The sequence below is a fragment of the Rhinopithecus bieti genome, unplaced genomic scaffold (assembly GCF_001698545.2).
Source record: "Rhinopithecus bieti isolate Rb0 unplaced genomic scaffold, ASM169854v2 scaffold_44774, whole genome shotgun sequence".
Classification (NCBI taxonomy): Eukaryota; Metazoa; Chordata; class Mammalia; order Primates; family Cercopithecidae; genus Rhinopithecus; species Rhinopithecus bieti.
Window position 1 is genome coordinate 248,351 of NW_016819032.1, and position 22,888 is coordinate 271,238.

Here is a 22,888-nt window from a genome sequence, read left to right on the forward strand (position 1 = left end):
CTATATATTTTTATATTTTATAGAACATATACTTTATTATTATATTATATTATATTACATTATAAAGTATCATAATATGTTCTGTAATACTTTCGTATTATAATACTAAACAAGAAGTGGCAGAAGCTCCAGGGAATTTAAGAGCAAATGTTTTTAAGCCTCTAGAAAGCATTGCTTTTGATATAACCCTAGTCCAGCAACTTTCAATCTTTGTGTCACTTCAAATTTCAAGTTTCTAGAGGAAAGATGTGGTCCACTTTGGATCAGGCTTATACCTGAGGAGCAGGGCAAAGGTGCTAGGGTCATGTAATGTAAGGGTGAACACTAGAAAGAGGCCCTTCCCCCCACATCTTCGAGTTATTCTATCTAGTAGGGAGTTTACAAGGATAGCAACCTACCTCCAAAAGTGCCAGTGATACCAAATTGCTGTTTATCTTTCCAGAGCTTGCATTGTCCACTTATATATAGTTTTAATAATTATAGGTGGAATCATACTATACATGTTTATCCTGTACTTGCTTTTTGTCTTTAACAGCATAACTCAGTCTTCTTTTTAACCATTAAATATGGTATTCTTTTATTTGGATATACTGTAATATATTTTCATGCTCTTAATGGGTTTACTTCTAGTTTTTCATCAGTACAGACAATTTTGCGGTAAATATCATTATGTATATATTTTGTTCTAGATTTGACTAGACTTTAAAAATGGAATTACTGGGTGGAGAGATATATACATTTTAAATTTTGCAATATATACTACAAAATAACCTTCAGCAAAGCTATAGTAAATTGCACTTTTCTTCAGAGTGAGAGTGCTTGTTGCCTCACATCTGTGCCATTCTGGATAATACAGTTTTTGTTTTTTAATGTTTGCAAATCAGATTGAGAAATGACGTTTTTATTTACATTTCTCTGATAACTGATAGGGTTGATCAGTGTTTTTTGTCTGTATGACTTTTTTCCCCCTCCATGTGTTCATATGATTGCCTGCTTATACTCTTTTTTTTTTTTTTTTTTGGAGACCGAGTCTTGCTCTGTCACCCAGGCTGGAGTGCAGTGGCAGGATCTTGACTCACTGAAATCTCTATCTCCCAGGTTCAAGCAATTCTCCTTCCTCAGCTTCCTGAGTAGCTGGGACAAAAGGTGCCAGCATGCACCGGCTAATTTTTTGTATTTTTGGTAGAGACGGGATTTCACCGTGTTAGCCAGGATGGTCTCGATCTCCTGACCTCGTGATCTGCCCACCTGGGCCTCCCAAAGTGCTGGGAACTCTTTTAATTGGATGTTATTTCTTCTTAGTGGATGATTTTTATGATAGTAATCCTATACATGTAGTGGTGATATAGGTAACATACTGAAGAAGATGGTGATGGGTGGTGTGTGCTGAGAGGTGGGTATTGCTGAACTACCTGTATTCTGTCCTCATTTAACCCTTGCTTAATTATGATGCATGTAAAGAATTTTGTAGGACAATAAAAAAAAACTTACGGACTGACCCAAGTGCCAGTTTCTGGTTGTCAAGAGATAAGGCTCAAACTTTGTTTTTTAGTTCCAGTACCATTAATAGAATGTGGACAACTCATTGTGCCATCTTTCTATTATATTCTGAAAGTATCCATACCAGGTTCTCTTTTGGATGCAGCCTACTCTGTTTGATAATATTTCCTTATTTCTTTCTGTGTCAGTACTATACTGTTGCTTTATCTTTTTTTTTTTTTTTTTTTTTTTTTTGAGACGAAGTCTCGCTCTGTCGCCCGGGCTGGAGTGCAGTGGCCGGATCTCAGCTCACTGCAAGCTCCGCCTCCCGGGTTTACCGCCATTCTCCTGCCTCAGCCTCCGGAGTAGCTGGGACTACAGGCGCCCACCACCTCACCCGGCTAGTTTTTTCTATTTTTTAGTAGAGACGGGGTTTCACAGTGTTAGCCAGGATGGTCTCGATCTCCTGACCTCGTGATCCGCCCGTCTCGGCCTCCCAAAGTGCTGGGATTACAGGCTTGAGCCACCGTGCCCGGCTTATCATTTTTTTTAAAATCTGGCAAGCCAAGTCCCTTTTTTAATCTTTAATTTTTTTTCATTTTTCTTATACTTGTGCCATTTTTGTCCAAGCTTTTCAAGTTTCCACAATAATTTTGATTAGAATTGCATTGGTAAAGCCTAGGAGTTAAAAAACTGATGATGAATTGAAATGAGTTAAGATCCAAATGTTATTTTAGGGCTATTCACCATTATTGTTTAAAAATCATGAACCAGGCCGGGCATGGTGGCCCACGCCTATAATCTCAGCACTTTTGGAGGCTGAGGCGGGTGGATCACGAGGTTGGGAGATCAAGACCATCCTGGCTAACACGGTGAAACTCCGTCTCTACTAAAAATACAAAAAAAAATTAGCCGGGCAAGGTGGCGGGAGCCTGTAGTCCCAGCTACTCGGGAGGCCGAGGCAGGAGAATGGCGTGAACCGGGAGGCAGAACTTGCAGTGAACCAATATCGCACCACTGCACTCCAGCCTGGGCAACAGAGCAAGACTCTGTCTCAAAAAAAAAAAAAAAAAAAAAAGTCATTAAGTAATGAACATTTTGTTTGGAATTACATACGTAAAAATTTGTTAGAGCTTACTTTCAGATAGGAAGATTCTGATCTGTGTAGTCAAAATAAATCATTTGTAAGACACCAAAATATACTGTTTTTAATGATTCTGCTAGTTGCTAGCTTATGATTTTTTTTCTCTCCTCCCCAACCCTCCCCCTCCCCCTTTTTTTGGAGACAGAATTGCTCTGTCAACCAGGCTGAAGTGCAGTGGCATGATCTCTGATCACTGCAGCCTTGGCTTTCTGGGCTCAAGTGATCTTCCTGAATAGCTGGGACTACAGGTGGATGCCACCACACCTGGCTAATTTTTTTGTGTTTTTTGTAGGGACGGGTTTCACTATGTTGCTCAGGCTGGTCTCAAACTCCTAACCTCAAGTGATCCACCCACCTCTGCTTCCCAAAGTGCTGCAGTTATAGGCATGAGCAATCATGCCCAGCACCTACGATTTTCAATAAGCCATATCATTTAAGTTATTAAAGATTCAGTTATTAAGATTGTTAAATGTACAGATGGTTTTTAATTGCAGTGCTTCTCAAATAACATATTCCTATGAATAGAGGTTTACTTTTACATTGTTTAAGCCTCATCCTTAATTATCTGGCCTTCATTTTCTAAGTGAAAGTTTTTTCACTTAGAAAGGAAGGAAACTTAAACCAGATGATATCTTGGATTTTTAACCCTGTTAAACTTAACAGTCCTTATATTTACATTCATCTGGTTTTTGATATTGCTAGGTCTGTATTTAACTTTGCTTCTCGCATATCACCATTTTAGAAAAATTTTGTTATAGAGGCAGTTGTTGAAGAGGGTATTTTAGAGCAGAGGGCCTCTTATTCTACATAATAACAAAAATGGTGTTTGATTGATGAAACAAAGCTTGTAAAGTGAAGAACAAAAAAACTGGTAGATCCATACCCTAAACATTTTACCTTAATTTAAAACATGCTGATGTACATTTGTTCACCATTTCTAGGGGGATGGATTTAGAGCAGAGACCTTTTCTGTGAGGGTTGGTATGGGTTTCCTGATAGGAGTTGCATCTTGTTTCGTGCATTAAACTACATGCATAAGTTGCACCTTAAGTTTCCAGTTTGGGTTTCTTCAGAGTCAGAATCTGGACAATTTGTCAAGTAATCTAAATACTATGTTTGTCTAGATTTTTATCTACAGATAAAAGTAGCTATACTTTCAGCTACAGATGAAAGCAGTTTACACAATACTTAATTTTTGTAAACAAGTTTGGGAATAGATAGTGACTCTTGAAAGGAGAATATCATGGGCACTATAGAAAGCCTAAAGCCACTGATGTTCAGTTCCATAAACGTCACTCAGTATTTTCTAGTAAGAGAATAGAGAAGTTGGTTAATTCAACAAGGTAGTATGATTATGATGGAAGTCAGCTAATAGGCCACTTATTATATTTGGACAGACAATGGAAGACATCAAAACTGGTGAAAAAATTTGTAGAATATTCCTGTGCCTAATATGTCAGAAATATTTTATGGAATTTGAGATGTTTATGAATAGTAGAAGTAGTTACCCATCTATACTGTCTGATGAAATAATCTGTAACAATATATATTTATCAAATGGGTGAGAATGAAAGTTACTGTAGCTCATTGAGAGAAGATAAAAGTAAGAGTCATTTGCATACTACTATGTATATAGCATACTGAACTCAAATAATGAGCTGTGTGGATTAGAAATCTTTCCCCCCAAATCTTTTTTTTTTTAAATACAATTGTTTCTGTTAGGAATAATTTTAACATGTAGAGAAGCAAAGAGCAAACTCCTTTAATTTCTCACTACACAAGCACTGTTATATATATATATATATATATATCATTCAGCTAGACCATTTGATTTGTGTCTAGTCATTTTCTGTTACAGATGAAGCCCCAATGAACAATCCTAAGCATGTCATTTTGTACTCACACACATATATCTTTAGGATAAATTAGAAGTGAGATAGTGAGTTCTTGGTCTTGTTTTCCGTTTATATTTGAAGCTATCACAAATATCAACTATTTAAAAGGACTTTCAGCAACTGAGCATTTGAAGTAAAGGCTAAATGTTCTTGTTCTTTTTTTGTTTTTGAGACAGAGTCTTGCTCTGTCACCCAGGCTGGAGTGCAGTGGCACAATCTTGGCTCACTGCAACCTCTGCCTCCCAGGTTCAAGCGATTCTCTTGCCTCAGCCTCCTGAGTAGCTGGGATTATAGGTGCGCACCACTATGCCCGGCTAATTTTTGTGTTTTTAGTAGAGACGGGGCTTCACCATGTTGGTCAGGCTGGTCTCAAACTCCTGACCTTGTGATCTGCCCACCTCCCAAAGTGCTGGGATTACAGGTGTGAGCCCCTGCGCCTGGCCTTGTTCTTCTTAAAGAGTCAAAATAGTATATTTAGTAAACCTGTGTTCTGAAGGAACATGTGATCCTATACATAGTTGGTACCACTGGTCTTTTATGTGTTCTGTCACTGTTACCATTTTACCAATGCTGTAACCTTCTTGATGGTATCTAGGTGTCTGTATGTATTTTAGTGTGTTTTTGCACACTAAAAACTCTATTTCACTTTTTATTAATGCAGCTGTGTTGGATGTAATAACTCAAAAGTAATAATTCCTCCATACGTTTTAGCTTGACTATAAGCTTATTTGACACTGACTAATCAGTACAGAGAGTCAGTGTCTTCAGTATAATGCTATGTCTAGCTTATTTTCTTATCCTATTAAATCTGTATGCGAAATTTCTACATTAATCCCTTGTTTTCTCATTTATTTTTAAAGCTTCTGATGTCCCCAAATTTCATCTGATTTTTTTTTTCTTTTTAAGAATATGGCCATAATGAAGTCCCACTCACATTTAGATTCAAAACATATTTTCACTGGAATTTCATGAAGTGACTGCCAGCTATAACTTGATTAGAACGTTTCACTCATATTGTTACCTTTATCTTCCTGCTTGCTTAGATGTTAGTGTTGTTGTGACATTTAAAGATTTTTTTTTGTTTTGTTTTGTTTTGAGATGGGGTCTCACTCTGTCACCCAGACTGGAGGGCAGTGGCACGATCTTGGCTCACTGCAACGTCCACTTCCTGGGCTCAAGCAGTTCTCCCACCACAGCATCTCCAGTAGCTGGAACCACAGGCGTGCGACTCATTTTTTGTACTTTTGGTAGAAACAGGGTTTCACTATGTTGCCCAGACTGGTTTTGAACTCCTGAGCTCAAGGGTTCCACCGACTCTGGCCTCCCAAAGTGTTGGGGTTACAGGCATGAGCCATGGTGCCCAGCCAGTATACTTAAAAGATCTTTTAAATGCAAGTAACTTACTGTATGATTTCATTATCCCAAATTTTCGTCTCTTTAAACACAAGTCCACAATCCCTCATCTGAAATCTTGAGGCCACATGTGTGTTGGAAATCAATTTAAAAAAATTTTTTTAGATGTATGTGTGTGAAGTTATGTAAACCCCATTGCTTTGTGGCAGCACCTAGTAATCAAACACATTAATATTTCTTGAATGAACTATATTAATATCACACTAAATGGGAAAGACTATAAAAAGCCTCTATTAGGTCAGGTTTTGCCCCTACATGAGTTACTAAAAGCCTGAGGTTGGAGTTTTTTGGATTTTAAAATTATGGATATGGAATCATAGATCTGCCCATTCTTTCACTTTAAAACCCATGGTAAATCTGGCATATCTTTTCATCTTAATGATATAGACATAAGTAGTTGAGCTGCTTCTTTAGTTGACAGTTACAAGGGTTATAAAACTGATACTTACTTCATAAAGCCATGTTAAATTACTTTCAACTTTTCTGGTCTGTAATCTACCAAGTTGTGAAAGTTTTGACATGTTAGCCCTCTTGTGTACTGATAATATATCTTTAATTCCTAAGTCTAGAATCACTACTGAGTGGCAGAGTAACATTCTTCTGTCTCATCATATTTTCTAAAATGGAGTCATTAACTGCCACATATTCAGGGAGATACCAAAGAATTAATGAAATAACTTATAAACCTTTAGTTAAAAAAAAAGCATCATTAGAGGTTCAAAATTTTTAACAGACAAATAATAATATTTTTTCCCTCCAATGCAGGTGTTCTTTATACATTTTCCTACAGGGCTCCTCTGTGGAGAAATCCGAAAAGCATATGTAGAATTTGTCAATGTCAGCAAATGTCCACTTACTGGATTGAAGGTTGTTTCTAAACGTCCAGAGTTCTTTACTTTCGGTGGTAATACTGCTGTTCTAACACCACTAAGTCCCTCAGCTTCTGAGAATTGTAGTGCTTACAAGACTGTTGTGACAGATGCTACCTCTGTGTGTACAGCACTCATATCATCAGCTTCTTCTGTAGACTTTGGCATTGGCACAGGAAGTCAACCAGAGGTGATTCCTGTTCCCCTTCCTGACACTGTTCTTCTACCCGGAGCCTCAGTGCAGCTGCCAATGTGGTTACGTGGGCCTGATGAAGAAGGTGTCCATGAAATTAACTTTTTGTTTTACTATGAAAGTGTCAAAAGCAGCCAAAATAAGGTTAGTATTATAAAACTTGTAAAATTTAACATCTTTGTTTAATGTATATGTGCATATTGAGATAAACATTTTGATATTTACTAACATTAAGAAATTACTCCCTTCCAGATTATGCAAGATACTTATATGTGAAATTGTCTCAAATAGAACTATAAGTTCTAGGTACCCAAAAATGGAAAAATAAAATTTAACTGCACACATTTTTTGAGTTGCTTCTCTCTATAAACTTCTCAATTGTTTGATACGATTAAGTACTATGGACAGAGCTATCACATAGTAATGAAATTAACAGCTACCATGTATTAACATAGGGCATCATTTGTGTATGAAGACAACCTGCCTAGTCGTCTCAGGCATCCTTTTTTAAGAAAATTGTTGCCGGGCGCGGTGGCTCAAGCCTGTAATCCCAGCACTTTGGGAGGTCTAGACGGGCGGATCACGAGGTCAGGAGATCGAGACCATCCTGGCTAACACGGTGAAACCCCATCTCTACTAAAAAATACAAAAAACTAGCCACGCGAGTTGGTGGGCGCCTGTAGTCCCAGCTACTCGGGAGGCTGAGGCAGGAGAATAGTGTAAACCCGGGAGGTGGAGCTTGCAGTGAGCTGAGATCCGGCCACTGCACTCCAGCCTGGGCGACAGAGCGAGACTCCGTCTTAAAAAAAAAAAAAAAAAAAAAAAAAAAAAAAAGAAAATTGTTTTGTTTTACCTTTTCCCTGGTGTTGCCCTTTGCCGCGCAAGATTGTATGAAAAACAGTACATATTTACAGAAGAGATGATTATGATGGTGTTACAATAGATGATCACTGAAGAAATCAAAGCTAGCTGGCTCATCCAGGATCTATGACCTATATTTTGTTCAACAGAGTATTTTTTTTGATACCTCCATTGTCGTTTTTACAAAATTAACTAGGAATAACTTGGGAGGCTGAGGCAGGAGATTCGCTTGAGCCCAGGAAGTCAAGGCTACAGAGAGCCATGTTTATACAGTTGTCCTCCAGCTTGGGCGACAGAGCAAGGCTCTGTCTCAAAAAAAAAAAAAAAAAAAGATTTTAGCGTTTGAATATCAAGGGAGGAGTATGCAGGAGAGTAGTAGGTATTATTCCAGGGGGCGGCTGTGTATATTTAATTTGTAAAGATTTACAGGTTAGAGAACATAAACTGAATGTAGTTAGTTCAGCCACAGGGTAAAATTTTTGTCAAAGAAGAGGAAGAAACCTTTGAAATGTAAAGCTTATATGGTGGAGTTTTGAATACCAGGTTAAAATTCAAATTTTATTTGGTAGTCATTCAGTAGCTTCAGAACACTTTAGAAGCAAGGCTGGGCGCAGTGGCTCACACCTATAATCCCAGCACTTCGGGAGGCTGAGGTGGGCAGATCACTTAAGGTCAGGAGTTTGAGACTAGCCTGACCAATATGGTAAAACCGCATCTCTACTCAAAATACAAAAATTATCAGGTGTGATGGTACACGCTTATAATCCCAGCTACTCAGGAGGCTGAGGCAGGAGAATCGCTTGAACCGGGAGGCAGAGGTTGCAGTGAGCTGAGATAACCCTACTGTACTCCCACCTGGGCGACAAAGTAAGACTCCATCCCCCCCCAAAAAAGCACAATCAGAACATTACCATATGAAGATTATTTTTATGTGTTATACAGATGAATTTGATAAGCAGGGCAAAACTGTTTTTTGTTTTGTTTTGTTTTTTGAGACGGAGTCTTGCTCTGTTGCCGAGGCTGGAGTGCAGTGGCATGATCTAGGCTCACTGCAAACTCCGCTTCCCAGGTTCACACCATTCTCCTGCCTCGGCCTCCCGAGTAGCTGGGACTACAGGCGCCCGCCACCATGCCCAGCTAATTTTTTTGTAGTTTTAGTAGAGACAGGGTTTCACTGTATTAGTCAGGATGGTCTCGATCTCCTGACCTTGTGATCTGCCCGCCTCAGCCTCCCAAATTGCTGGGATTACAGGCGTGAGCCACCATGCCTGGCCAAGCAAGGCAAAAACTTAGACAGGGAGACTAGTAGTTTCCTTCCAAATTGGATAGAAAGAATTGAACTGAAGTTAGGCTATGTAATTTTACTTAATGTATTCTATGGAGTTTTAGCGTATAACTCGTCCTGAGAGTGATCTGTTTTTAAAATCTTTATTTGGAATTAGATAATTATAGAGACTCTTAGATTAAATGTGTGTTTTTTTGTTTGTTTTGTTTTATTTCAGGCACAGAATATTAAGACACACTGCGATTATTTGTACCAGTCGGTCTTTAAATGTACGGGCCACTGTCTGTAGAAGTAATTCTCTTGAAAATGAAGAAGGCAGAGGAGGCAATATGCTAGTCTTTGTGGATGTGGAAAATACCAATACTGTAAGTTGGTTTAAAACTGAATTTTGTTTTTAATTATATTTGCAGTGTTTCTCTTGTTTTTAGTAGTGGGGTTTTCCCCCCTTTACAAAACAGCATAAGCTAGGGATTTTAGGAATGTTTATGTAGAATAGTATGAATTCATCTTAATTCTTCATTAGATTTATAATTTTATCCCTTAGCCTCTCTTCAAATAAAAAAATCTTCTGATATTAATATGGTACACACTGATATGCTATATAGTTATATATGCTAGTAATTCATTCTGAAGGATCTCATAAAATGCTTTCTAGGTCTCACCATTGAGATCCATTGGTGTTACTAAATTGTGAGCTTCTGTTAATATATCACATTCAGATTAACTTGGTAATCTTCACTTGCACATTTCTAACAGTACCATTTCCTTTATATAGTAAATTTCTGAAATATTGCCATTCCTGTTTAGGCACTCTATAAAAATGAATATATATATATATTTTTCTTTTGAGACAGGTTCTCACTCTCACCCAGGTTGCTCACTGCAACCTCCGCCTCCTGGGTTCAAGTGATTCTCTCGTGCCTCGCCTTCCCAAGTAGCTGGGATTACAGGCACATGCCACCATGCCTGGCTCATTGTTTTGTATTTTTAGTAGAGACAGGGTTTCACTATGTTGGCCAGCCTGTAAAAATGAATTTTCTTGAAGATGAGAGCGTGATCTCTCATGTTTAAAATAGGACCTTAGTATTAGATTGATTCAGTTCAGGTACTTTTTGAAATGTTAATTCTGTAATGTTCTTTATTTTTAACTTCATATATTTGTAAGGTGTCTACTTTCTAGGATATTTAGGGTTAATGTGCTGTACTTTGGTGATCTCCCCCCGAAAATCAATATTTTTATAGTAAGAATGAGAATATTTTAATAATTTCAGATTAGCTTTTATTCAGGAGAATTAAAAAAATACATGCTACTTAAATAATTTCATGTGTGCTGACCATATATTAGGATTCTGCTATGTGAGTTTTTTGTTGCTTGTTTTTTGCCTAATAAGAATGAGGTATCTCAGAAAGAGTAGAGAAATAAAAGAAAATGCCATAATTTTGATTAAAATTGACAATTTTATCTTTTAAATACTACCAATAGCTCATTGTGATAGACTTTAATAACTCAATGGCTTTCAGTATTTTAAATGTACCAATGAGTATGCATTATAGTCAAAATACTTCTTGGAAAAAATGATGTTTCTGAAAATGTTTAGAAAGGGATTTAAATAAGTTTTTTGAAATGTATGTTGTAATTGCATCTTATGTTAGTTGACATTGACTTTGGTAGCAGTGTCTGAAATTTGTTCTCATCGGAACATTCTGATTTAGTGCTTCTAAATCCTGAATGACTCTCCTATCTTTTTTTTGACAGAGTGAAGCAGGTGTTAAGGAATTCCATATAGTGCAAGTATCAAGTAGTAGCAAACACTGGAAGTTACAGAAATCTGTAAATCTTTCTGAAAACAAAGGTTTGTACGTTTTTCCTGCTACGTAATAAATTTTGAAATTTCATTACTTGGTTTTCCAGAATAGTACCAGAATGTCTTAAGATTATTAGGATTAACTTTTTTAAGCATTAAATTGTGATTTCATTAGTTTACCTAACTATAAATCAAATTAACTATCTTGATCCAGTCTTTCCCATTTTTTTATTCCCTTCCACATCTCTTATACTTGTATTTTCTTCTTTTTGTTTTTTATTGTAAAATCAGTGCTTGGGTACATGATCACTGTCAAAAATTCAGCCAGGGTTGGGCGTGGTGGCTCATGCCTTTAATTCCTGCTCTTTGGAAGACCGAGGTGGGCGGATCACTTGTGGTCAGCAGTTTGAAACCAGCCTGGCCAACATGGTGAAACCCTGTCTCTACTAAAACTATAAAAATCAGCTGGGTGTGGTGGCAGGCGCCTGTAATCCCAGCTACTCGGGAGGCTAAGGCAGGAAAATTGCTTGAACCTGGGAGGCAGAGGGTGCAGTGAGCAGAGATCATGCCACTGCACTGCAGCCTGGGCAACAGAGTAAGACTCTGTCTCAAAAAAAAATACAAACAACCGGTACAAAAATATATAGACTAGAATATGGAATTTTCTTTTTGTTTCCTTTACCACTGGTGGGTTTATCTGTGAATAGCCTTACCTACGTACTGACTGGCTGTTCTGTGATTTGTCATGTTTATATAACATTCAAACAAAAGAATGTGTACCAGAAATGTACTTGAAGTACCATTTTAGAAGTGCCTGCAATTGTGGGAAAACATATTGTAGAGTGTGTTCATTTAGTAATATTGGTAAATATCATGCCTATGAAACATACTGAAAGGAAATTAAGAAATGATAGAGTGGCAGGATTATGGGCTTTCTAGTCCCCGTGTTCTGATCTTTCAAACTTTCTGTTTATCTGAAATGTTGCATATATGAATACATATATATATATATATATATGCACACACATGGATATGTATTTTGAGAAAATTGAAATTTATCCTTTTTAAGACGTCACTTCATTGAGATAAAAACAAAGATGTTCTTCATTAAACATTATTTATAATTACGAATTATTTTCCATTTGACCACGGAAGTCTAAATAATGAATTGGATTTTATCATGTGATGAACTGAGAAACATCTTTGAGATTTCCCTTTTTCTTCCTAGATGCTAAACTTGCCAGTAGGGAGAAGGGAAAGTTTTGCTTTAAGGCAATCAGATGTGAGAAAAAAGAAGGTAAATTCACTTTACTTTTACACTTTACTAAATGGTCATTTTATATTTTATGCCAATGATATGATTAGTTTGTTTTCCCCTGTTTTTTAGCGGCCACACAGTCCTCTGAAAAATATACCTTTGCAGATATCATCTTTGGAAATGAACAGGTATGCAAGAATGCATAGTAGTGTTTGATGTTAAGTTATAGTTATGGCATGGCTGCCTGTTTTGGCGCAGTAGTTCCCAAATTCTTTTTTTTTTTTTGGAGACAAGGTCTTGCTCTGTCGCCCAGGAGTACAGTGGCACGATCACAGCTCACTGTAGCCTCGACCTCCCAGGATCAAGTGATCCTCCCACCTCAGCCTCCTGAGTAGCTGAGACTACAGGCATCAGCCATCACACCTGGCTAGTTTTTAAAAATTTTTTATAGAGACCGGGGTCTCACTGTGTTGCTCAGGCTTGTCTCCAGCTCCTGAGCTCAAGCGATCTGCCTGCCTCAGCCTCCCAAAGTGCTAGGATTACAGGTGTGAGTCACTGCACCCAGCCTCCCCAGACTCTTTGGAGGATAAACACCTCAACTTTATTGAGTTTTGCAACCTGCCTTCAATCCCCAAGACAGACCAAAAATGTTTATGGACTATACCATTTTAAGTAGTTATTTAAAATTAACTTTCTTTTGAGAATATCATATGAAATAAGTATAGTTCTTGGGATTTTTTTTTAGAAAGCAAGGTTATATGAGGGAGCTTTTCTATTAGGGAAATTGGTCACAATGGAACATATAGATGATAACCCTCTAAATTTTGGCATATCATATCATATATTCTGAGACCCAGATAATAAGGTAGATACATAAGGCTCTATTGTGATTATAAAGCTATTACTGTCTAGGTCAGTGATATTCCATCCTAATTATGTGTAACAGTTATGTAGAGGGTCAGGTGTGGTGACTCATGCCTGTAATTTCAGCACTTTGGGAGGCTGAGGCAGGAGGATTGCTTGAGGCCAGGGGTTCAAGACCAGACTGGGTATCAGAGACCAAGGCAAGACCCTGTTTCTTTAAAAAAAAAAAAAAAAAAAAAAAAAAAAAAAAAAAAACAGAGAAAGAGCCTCCTAGAACAGTGGTATTCAGAGTTTCAAAACGTGTACATATAAGTTATCAGAAATCTTGTTAATATGCACATTCTGATTCCATAGGACTTGGGTAGAACCTGAGGTTCTAAATTGTTATAAGCTACTGGGTAAGGTTGACGTTGTTAGCCTGCAGACCATACTTAGACCTAGATTTTGTAAAAATACAGGCTTTGCCTCCCTACCTCTAAAGTTCTGGTTGATTATATCTTGGGTGGACTTTGGGAGTATGCATTTTAAGCTATCCCTGAAGATAATTTGAAGTAGTGGCCTGCTTTGAAAAATGCTGAATCTAGGGTGTAAAAGTTGATATAATTGTGTGCTCTTAGTGGGATGATTTCTTCTTTATGTTCATCTCCTTGATAATTCTAAACATCCTTATGTTTTTATACTTCTTTTATCATTTGCTTTCATCTGACTCATCATTACTATCTTTTTACCATTTGAGGAAACAGCTATTTAGAAATATCTCCAAATTTCAAAAGCTCAGTAATTTCAAAACATGCATTACTTTAAGAGATACTGTGTTTCCTGAATGGTTGAATTAATTTTCAGGACTTCAGTTATTTTTTTTTTTAATTTCTTTAAAACTTTTAAAATTCCAGAAACATCAGCAGGACTCTTGTATTGTAATTTTTATTGTATTTCTTGTTAAATACTTTAGTGTAAGAGCACTGGCAAAGGCAGAAACAAACACATTTTTCATTTTGATGAATCTGGTTGAATAACTAGAACTTGCCAAGCACTACAGATTAGTGAGAAAACTATGGGGACAGTGTTTTATAAGTTCACTTGTAAGGAGAAAAACGTACATAATTATTAATATTTAATACTTATTTAATAACTTGAAGTTTAACATCTACATAATATATACAGAGCCTGTAATACAGGAAACCATAAATATAAAGATGTTATTATGTGGCACAATAGTCATTAATTCAAGGAAATCCTGTAATTGAATCCATTTAAAATTCTTATCTCATGCTTTCATTGTTCAAGCATAAAAGTCAAGTTAATGCCAATAATTCTATTTGCGTTCTGCTTCATTGGGTATTGCCTAGGATTTAAATGAGAAATATTTCTGTCATTTTAAAATATGGATTTTCAACATTATATTTTCTTGGTGATATTCATTCATTCTCCCTAGATAGTTGGAAGGTCAAAGCTAATGTCATGGGAGTGTAGCTTAATTATTTTGGGGTGATGGCTTTAAGATTCAGGGTAACTTCAGCTGGGCGCAGTGTCTCACGCCTGCAATCCCAGCATTTTGGGAAGCCGAGGCAGGGGAATACTTGAGCTCAGTAGTTCAAGACCACCCTGGGTAAAATGGCAAAACTGGCAAAACACTGTCTTTACAAAAATTAGGCGGGTATGGTGGTGTGCACCTGTAACCTAGCTACTCGGGAGGCTGAGGTGGGAACATTGCTTGGGCCTGGGAGGTGGAGGTTGTAGTGAGCTGAGATTGCACCACTGCACTCCAGCCTGGATGACAGAGTAAGACCCTGTATCAAAAAAAAAAAAAAAAAAAAAAAAAAAAAAAAAAAAAAAAAAATTTAGGGTAATTTGTACCAAATCTTTTGAATGTTCAAGTGGCCTCCCTGTATTCAACTACATTGACAAGAATTATTGAATAAGTATTTGGGGTATATGTAAGCTATAGAAATGTAAAATTTGACAGGATATATCTAATTAAAGCTATGAGTTATACAAAATAAAATTTGACAGAACATAATTAAAAGCATTTATGAAGACAAGTGGTTTTCTTTTAACAGATAGTAAGTTCAGCAAGCCCGTGTGCAGACTTCTTTTATCGAAGTTTATCTTCTGAATTGAAAAAATCACAAGCTCACTTGCCTGTGCAGACAGAAAAACAGTCAACAGAGGATGCTGTGAGATTGATTCAAAAATGCAGTGAGGTGGATTTGAATATTGTCATATTGTGGAAGGTATGTGCTACTAAATTATTTCAGCAAGCCTCACTTGTAGATACTTGAGTCTTAAGCTGAAGAAAAAACATGTATTACTGTTTATATTTTTTATGCGTATCTTTTCTAGTTTCAATATTGAAACTAACAGTTACATAAGTTTTTTTTTTTTGGCCTCAAAAAAGAATTCATTCAAATTAGATAACATTCTTCTGTGTTACTGTTATTTCTGTGTGTTACCGAGAATATTGTAGACATGATAAGCTTTGAAAGCAGGTGGTATTAAACTGTTCGGGGCATTTCCAAACATTCTACAGAGGGAAAAATAGCACCAGGAACCTCTGGAAATCCACTACATTGGCTCCAGAAACCATCAATTTTTTGTTATTCATATTTCATATAATCCATTTACCTTCCCTTTTATTAAATTGTTAATTTTTTTGCTGTAGTATTTCTAAAATGACATATTTCATCTGTAAATGCTTCTGTATGTACTTTTAACAGATGAAGACTTTTTTTTTTTTTGAGACGGGAGTCTGGCTCTGTCACCCAGGCTGGAGTGCGGTGGCCGGATCTCAGCACACTGCAAGCTCCGCCTGCCAGGTTCACGCCATTCTCCTGCCTCTGCCTTCCAAGTAGCTGGGACTACAGGCGCCCGCCTCGTCGCCCGGCTAGTTTTTTGTATTCTTTAGTAGAGACGGGGTTTCACCGTATTAGCTGGGATGGTCTCGATCTCCTGACCTTGTGATCCGCCCGTCTCGGCCTCCCAAAGTGCTGGGATTACAGGCTTGAGCCACCGCGCCCGGCCGACTTTTTTTGTTTAATATAACTGCACAGTATTATCTTTCCCAACCAAATTAATAATTCTTAAATAATTATCTAATTGGTCTGTGTTCAGTTTTTTGCAGATTATTTAAATATACTATTTTACCCTGTTAAAAAAAAATCAGATTCAAATAAACTTCACACAAGGCAGACCCGAATGAGATTATTTAGACATTAGTATTCCCTAAGGTTAACTAAACCATACTGCAGAGGAGTCTTATTTCTTACATTACACCCTTTTGTATCATATGCATGTACTACCTATTGTTAAAAATGATTCTGCAGTGAAATTAAGGATCTTGTCCAAGAATAATCACTCGAACTTTGTGACAAGGTTTTGACTTTGTGTTGTTTGATACAAGAGCCAGCATAAAGACATGTTCATACTAGGTGATCAATACATGTATTTTAAATTGACTCAGAAGTTTTATAAAGTGTTCTTTTTTTTTTTACCTAAACCATGTTTTAAATAAACTTTTTTTTTAAACCAAGCTGACTTTGCATGTTTCAAATGAAATCTAAATAAATTGATACTTTTGTTGATTATAGAAGAAGTTTTATGTTAAAAAGATCAGTTATACATTATTGGTGAAATCAAATTCTTCTGAACTTTAGAATCATATTGTATAAGTGTATAAAGATCTTTGGTTTACGTCTTCGTTTAACAGGTTTATGCCATGTAGCAATCCATAATATTTCTGAGACAAGGTTTTTATAATATATTCTGTACTCATTGTTAAGTGCATGGTATTCTTTGATGAGGGGAAAAGTGTTATCTTTTAAGAAATGGCCCTGAACCTAAAGCCCACTGCTCGTATCACTAATCACATAAAGAAGAAAGTTGTCTAAGATTGTGATGCTCCTTGGCTGGGAAACGGAAGTTTGAATAGATTAAATAATGGGTTATTAAGTTTGGTAGTGGCTAGTACCTTGATAAGTTTATAATTTACTCAATGGGGAAAGTGACTGGCAGATTTTTGTTTGTTTTAGTTAGAGTTCTAGATAATGCAAAAATGATTCATTAGATTAAAGAAAATTTGAAAGGTCATTAAAGTCCTAAGATGCACAGGAAGCATAGGACTCTTGAATAAAATATGATTCAGGAGAAAACCAACAGCTCGAACATTTTTGTGAAAAAAATAGTTGAAAAAGGGACATAATACAACTCCTAAACAATTTTAATAAAAAATAAAGGTTAGTTTTACAAATCTAAGGTTTTGTGCAAGCAGGAGGATGCATTATAGAATTAGCCATGGCTATGGGTGACTGTCAGTCAATGCCATAACATCATCAGAAAAGACATCTGACAAGTCTCAGAACCTTATCTGTCAACTCTTATCCCTTTTTGAGTAAAGATTACCCTAGCAGGTGTTTAACTTCTCCTGCCTTTCTGGGTTTTGCAAATATAGACACTGAGCAGATCCTGAGCCATCCTATGCCTTACTGCAGCGCTACTCAAAGTTTGTTCTGTGGATGGCAAACTGTCATTAGTCCATTATAAGTACAGAAATTGAAAGTAAATGATAAGAAACTTTGATAGCATTATGACTGAGTAATTTTATGTTTTTTGAACCTAATAAAAATATTGGGCTAGTCAAAAGAATTAAGCCTTTGTGTTTGCATAATGTGATAATGACAGTAAATCAAAGCCATTTATAGATTATATTTTCCCCAGCACAGAAGCAATTCAAGAGAGAGAAGAGTTATAAACTGTAACATGAAGGGGTGGCCTGCCCCTCCACACTTGTGGGTGTTTCTCGTTAGGTGGAAACGAAAGACTTGAGAAAAGGAATAAAACACAGAGACAAAGTGTAGAGAAAGAAAAGCGGGGCCCAGGGGACCGGCGCTCAGCTTACAGAGGACCCACGCCGGCACCGGCCTCTGAGTTCCCTTAGTATTTATTGAGAATTATCTTAGTCATTAAAAAGGATAAGGGAGTGGCTGGACAATAGGATTATTGTAGGGGAGGAAATCAGGCAGTAAGACATATGAAAAAATCCTTGTACATGAATAAGTTAAGGAAAATGCAATGTGCCTTGAGATGTATATGCGACATCTCCATAACCTTTTAGCAGTATTGCTCCAGCAAGTCCCACCTTATTCCTAAGGTGTGTTTCTCTCACTCAGCTAAACAAGGCACACATGGGTATTACCCGGAGATTTCCATTGCCCGGGAGGGGGCAGGAGACAAATCGTTTTTTCTTTCTTGAGATTAGAGAATGGTGATGACCTTTAACCATAACAGCCTTTATAGGCATGTTTACAAACATTCTGCACGCCCAAAACCTTTAACCTTTAAGTCCACCACAGCACACGGTCCTCTGCAAGGACAAGGTTGGAGGGAAGGTCACAGATTTACGCAATCTCAAATACAGAACTTAAATGGATCTTTTATGTCTACGTCGTCTATATAGACCACATAACAGGCTCTCTCTTTCTTTTCCCCACAGTAACAAGTATTTTAATGTAAAGTCAGCTCACTATATTGGAAGAAAAAAGCCTTTTTAAAAGCATATGTATTTGTATTTACGAACATACATTTCCAGTTAAAGGATTTATGATTGTACTCACTGATTTTGCTCAGCTATGTGATAAACCCTAGGACGTTTCAGAAGCTAGACTGTAAGAATAAGCCTTTTGGCTGTATATTGGTAGTTCAGTAAAGAAAAAAGCTTGTGTTATGGTATGGTTCTTTTAAAGTAGTTTCTTAAGGACTCTAAAGAATGTTGGAAAGGATTTTGCGACGTTTGCCTCTCACAAATATCCAGGCCAACTGTGTTATATTGAGGCAAAAAAAATTTGTTTTTTTGGATAGATACTTTATTGATTGAATGAATAACTAAAAGTAGAAATGGTGACATTGCCAGGAGTGTCAATAATTGATAGATATTGGCCATAATATTTCCACTTTCCATCAAATATTGGGTTGGTTACTTTAGAGGTTACTGTCAAGCAGGTAACATTTTTGTGCTTTGCATTTTTTAGGCATACGTTGTGGAAGACAGTAAACAGCTTATTTTGGAAGGTCAACATCATGTTATTCTTCGCACTATAGGAAAAGAAGCCTTTTCTTATCCTCAGAAACAGGTGATAACATAGTTTGCTTTGCCGCTTTCTGGTGAACTTGTGGGGTTTGATTGGTTGGCTTTTGTGTTTTTGAAGGGGTCTGGTTTTTTCAGTTATTTTTTTTTTTTTTTTTTTGAGACCGGATCTCACTCTGTCACCCAGGCTGGTGTGCAGTGGCACAATCATGGCTCACTGCAGCCTTGACCTCCCCAGGCTCAGGTAATCCTCTGGCCTCAGCCTCTTGAGTAGCTGAGACTACAGCTGTGTGCCACCACACCTGGCTAATTTTTGTATTTTTTTGTAGAAATGGAGTTTCACCATGTTGCCCAGGCTGGTCTGGAACTCCTGAGCTCAAGTGATCCTCCTGCGTTGGCCTCCCAAAATGCTGGGATTATAGGCGTGAGCTACCACCATGCACCACCATGTTCAGGTTTTTATATTGGTATTTGGATTGGGTGTTGGTGACAGAAGAATGATTAAAAGTGAACATAAATTGATTTTAAAATTCATTACTACCTTTATCATAGTATTAAGATGCAGTTATGATTTTTGGGGTTTCCTCAGATACATTCCATATTGAATCCGAAATTCATAGGTATGAAAAGAACTGATTTGCTTAAGAGTAGAGAAACTATATCTCTATATTTTCTTATTTGTTATAACAGGATATCATTGCAGAGCTCCGAGGATATACTGTAATATGTAAAAGGTGGCCCCTGGAGTTGTGTAGCAGCTGCTGATAGCATTGAATATGCTTTCTTACTTTTCCTAAAATAATACTTAATGTTACCGAAAAATTTTCATAGTAAATATGAATGAAATATAAGCACATTTAGTCTAGTAATTCAAACAGTGGCCCTATATTTTGCTTTTAAATAACAGATCTTAATTTTCAAGGCTCCACCACCATTATTATTATTATTATTATTATTATTTTTATTTCACCATGGACCTCAAGGCAACCCCTACCATTAGTTTTGATAACTTTTTATTTTGAAATAATTTTCAAACTTACAGAAAACTTTCAAGAATAGCGGAAGAGACTCCCTTATAAATAAGTTTCATTCAGGTTACTAGTGGCTGACATTTTGCATTATTTGCTTTGTTGTTATTTACATATGTATTAATTTTTTTCCCTTAATCATTCTTAATTACTCCCAAGTAAATTGCAGACGTCCTGTCACTCTCTCCCTGGATATAATGCTTCATTGAGTATTCCTAAGAAAGACAAATCTCTTACATTAAAAAAAAAAAAAATCTACAACATTATCACATTCGGGAAGTTTAGCATTGATGCAGTACTCTTATATATAATCCATATTCAAATGCCATCAAAGGTTTTAATTCCATCCATGTGACTATTTGCTCTTTTCTATGCAGGATCTAGTTTAGGATCATGCTTTGCATTCATTCGTTGTATCTCTTTAGTCTCCTTTAATCTGAAACAGTTTCTTAGCCTTTATTTGTTGATTATGACATTGACATTTTTGAAGAGCTTGGGCCAGTTATTTTCGAGAGTAATACCTTTTTGGGTTTTTCTTGTGTCTCCTCATGATTAGATCAAGTTCATACTAAGTGATGTGTTGCGTAAGAAAGCGCATGATGTTAATTTGTCTCACGATCAGTATTGGATCATTTAAGGTGGTGCCATGTTTCTTCACAGTCAAGTTACTGTTTTTCCTTTCGTAATAATAAGTGATTTGTGCGGAGATAATTTGTGGTGGTATAAATGTCTGGTTTCTTTCTTTCTTTCTTTCTTTTTTTGGAGACAGAGTCTCGCTCTGTCACCAGGCTGGAGTGCAGTGGCACAATCTCGGCTCACTGCAAGGTTGCAGGTATTCTTTTAAGGCCATTTTTTTCCTCCTGACAGGTGGTATATAGAAATGTATTCAGTATAATTTAGAAGTCTCAAATAAATAGCTTGTATTTTTTTGGTGACTTGAATACATTAATACATTTTTGAACTTTTTACTGAAGTGTAACATAAGTACAGAAAAGTAAATAGCTTATTGGATTTTCTTAAACTGAAGAACACTCCAAACGAGGACCCAGATCAAGAAATAGAACCAGCACCCCAGAAGGTCTGCGTTTGTTCCTTTCCAGTCAGAAATCTTTCTCTTCTAGACCAAACTTCTAGTCACTTCTTTCTGACTTATAAGTCAAAAGCAAAGCTACTTCTTTCGAATTTATATAAATAGTCATACAATATATACCTCAGCTTCTTTAATTCAACTTCTGTGTTGGTGAAATTTACCCATATTGTTTGGTATACTTGTAGTTTTTTTTATTTGCAACAAAAATTTCATCTTAAAACTTACTGACTATTCTCTAATAAAAGGAACCAGGGTTCCTTGGAAAAATGCTTGATTCTAGGGCTGGGGCAGAGAAAATGCAAGATGAGCCAGAAGATTTTATGGTACCGGAAAGTAAGGATATGTACCCAAAGTGATTGAGAGCATATTGAATTTGTGTTTCTTACAGGTTACAAAGTGGCTTTTAGTCTCCTTTGGTCCTCATACTCTGTAAGCAAGGCAGGTAGAATTACCCCCGTTTTACAAATAGACTCTGTGAAATAAGTACAGCTATAATATTTCATAATAATTGTCAGTTTTAAAATTGTCTGAGAGAAAATAGAAATCTGTTGATTGAGGATGTGTAATTTATTAGTTTTCACATTGTTGCATCCATCCCTCAGGTAGACTTATTTATTGAGGTTGAATTTGTTTGCTTTATTTACTATTTTACTACACAACCTCTTGGGATAGTGCTACCACATAATAAGTACTTGGTAATTATTAAATGAATGAATAAAGAAAGCTGAGTTACCAAATTCATCCCACTGCATTAAGAAACCAAAAATATTTAACCAGATATGAGTGGCTCTGTCATACTAATAGTTTACATACAAATAGATAGTACACAGTAAGCTTTAAGATTGCAACTTTCAACCTTGCAGTTTTGTAATCAGCATGTCTTTTAATTTTTGTTGTGCCTTATAAAGGATAAATATAAGGAATACTATGCACAAAATTATTTTACCAACGCAACAACAAAATCTGTTTCCTTTAGCACATATTCTATTTCCAGAACTTATATGTGTGCTTGTATTATGCATTTATTACATATTAAGTTCGTGTAAATATTCATTCAGCTCACTTAATGAATGGTAAAATTTTAACCAAAAAAGAAAAAAGACAGAAGAGGTGATATTGTTTAATAAACTACAGGTTTCATTGAGTGGTTGGTATAATTATAAAAATAAAGGAATTATAATTTCTCTTTTGTTATCTTTAAATATTTAAGAGCCTGCTAAATTGGTTGTATTGCAGATTAATACAACCCGTAAGTTTAAAGTGTTTTAGAAACATTTTCCTTAAGAATTTATAAAAGGAAAGTCTTTCTACTTTTATCTTACAATTTTGTACATTAATTTTTTTTGCATTGAAAATATATTGCACTTTTAGGTCTTTTCTTTTCATAAAGTGATTTATTCACATAAAAAACAACAACTATGTAATGGATCAGAGCAGAAATATGCAAGATTTGAAAAAGCATTCCTAGTCATACACAAACTGAATTCAGCCTGAGAGAAAATAAGTATCCCTTCTCTGAAATGCTTGGGACCCAAAGTGTCTTGGATTTTGGAATATTTGCATCATATACCTGCTAGGTGAGCATCCCTAGTCTGAAAATCTGAAATCCAAAATGCTCTAAAGAG

General features: G+C 36.4%; 1 protein-coding gene across 1 annotated transcript in view; it reads left to right on the forward strand.

Annotated features, from left to right (window-relative positions):
• TRAPPC8 (trafficking protein particle complex subunit 8) overlaps positions 1-22,888 on the forward strand; it is a 116,572-nt gene that overhangs the window by 80,204 nt on the left and 13,480 nt on the right. The window contains 7 exon segments of the mRNA XM_017858050.1: positions 6,697-7,135; positions 9,353-9,504; positions 10,896-10,992; positions 12,173-12,241; positions 12,332-12,390; positions 15,127-15,300; positions 19,090-19,191. Of these exon segments, the coding sequence (XP_017713539.1) occupies positions 6,697-7,135; positions 9,353-9,504; positions 10,896-10,992; positions 12,173-12,241; positions 12,332-12,390; positions 15,127-15,300; positions 19,090-19,191 (1,092 nt within the window).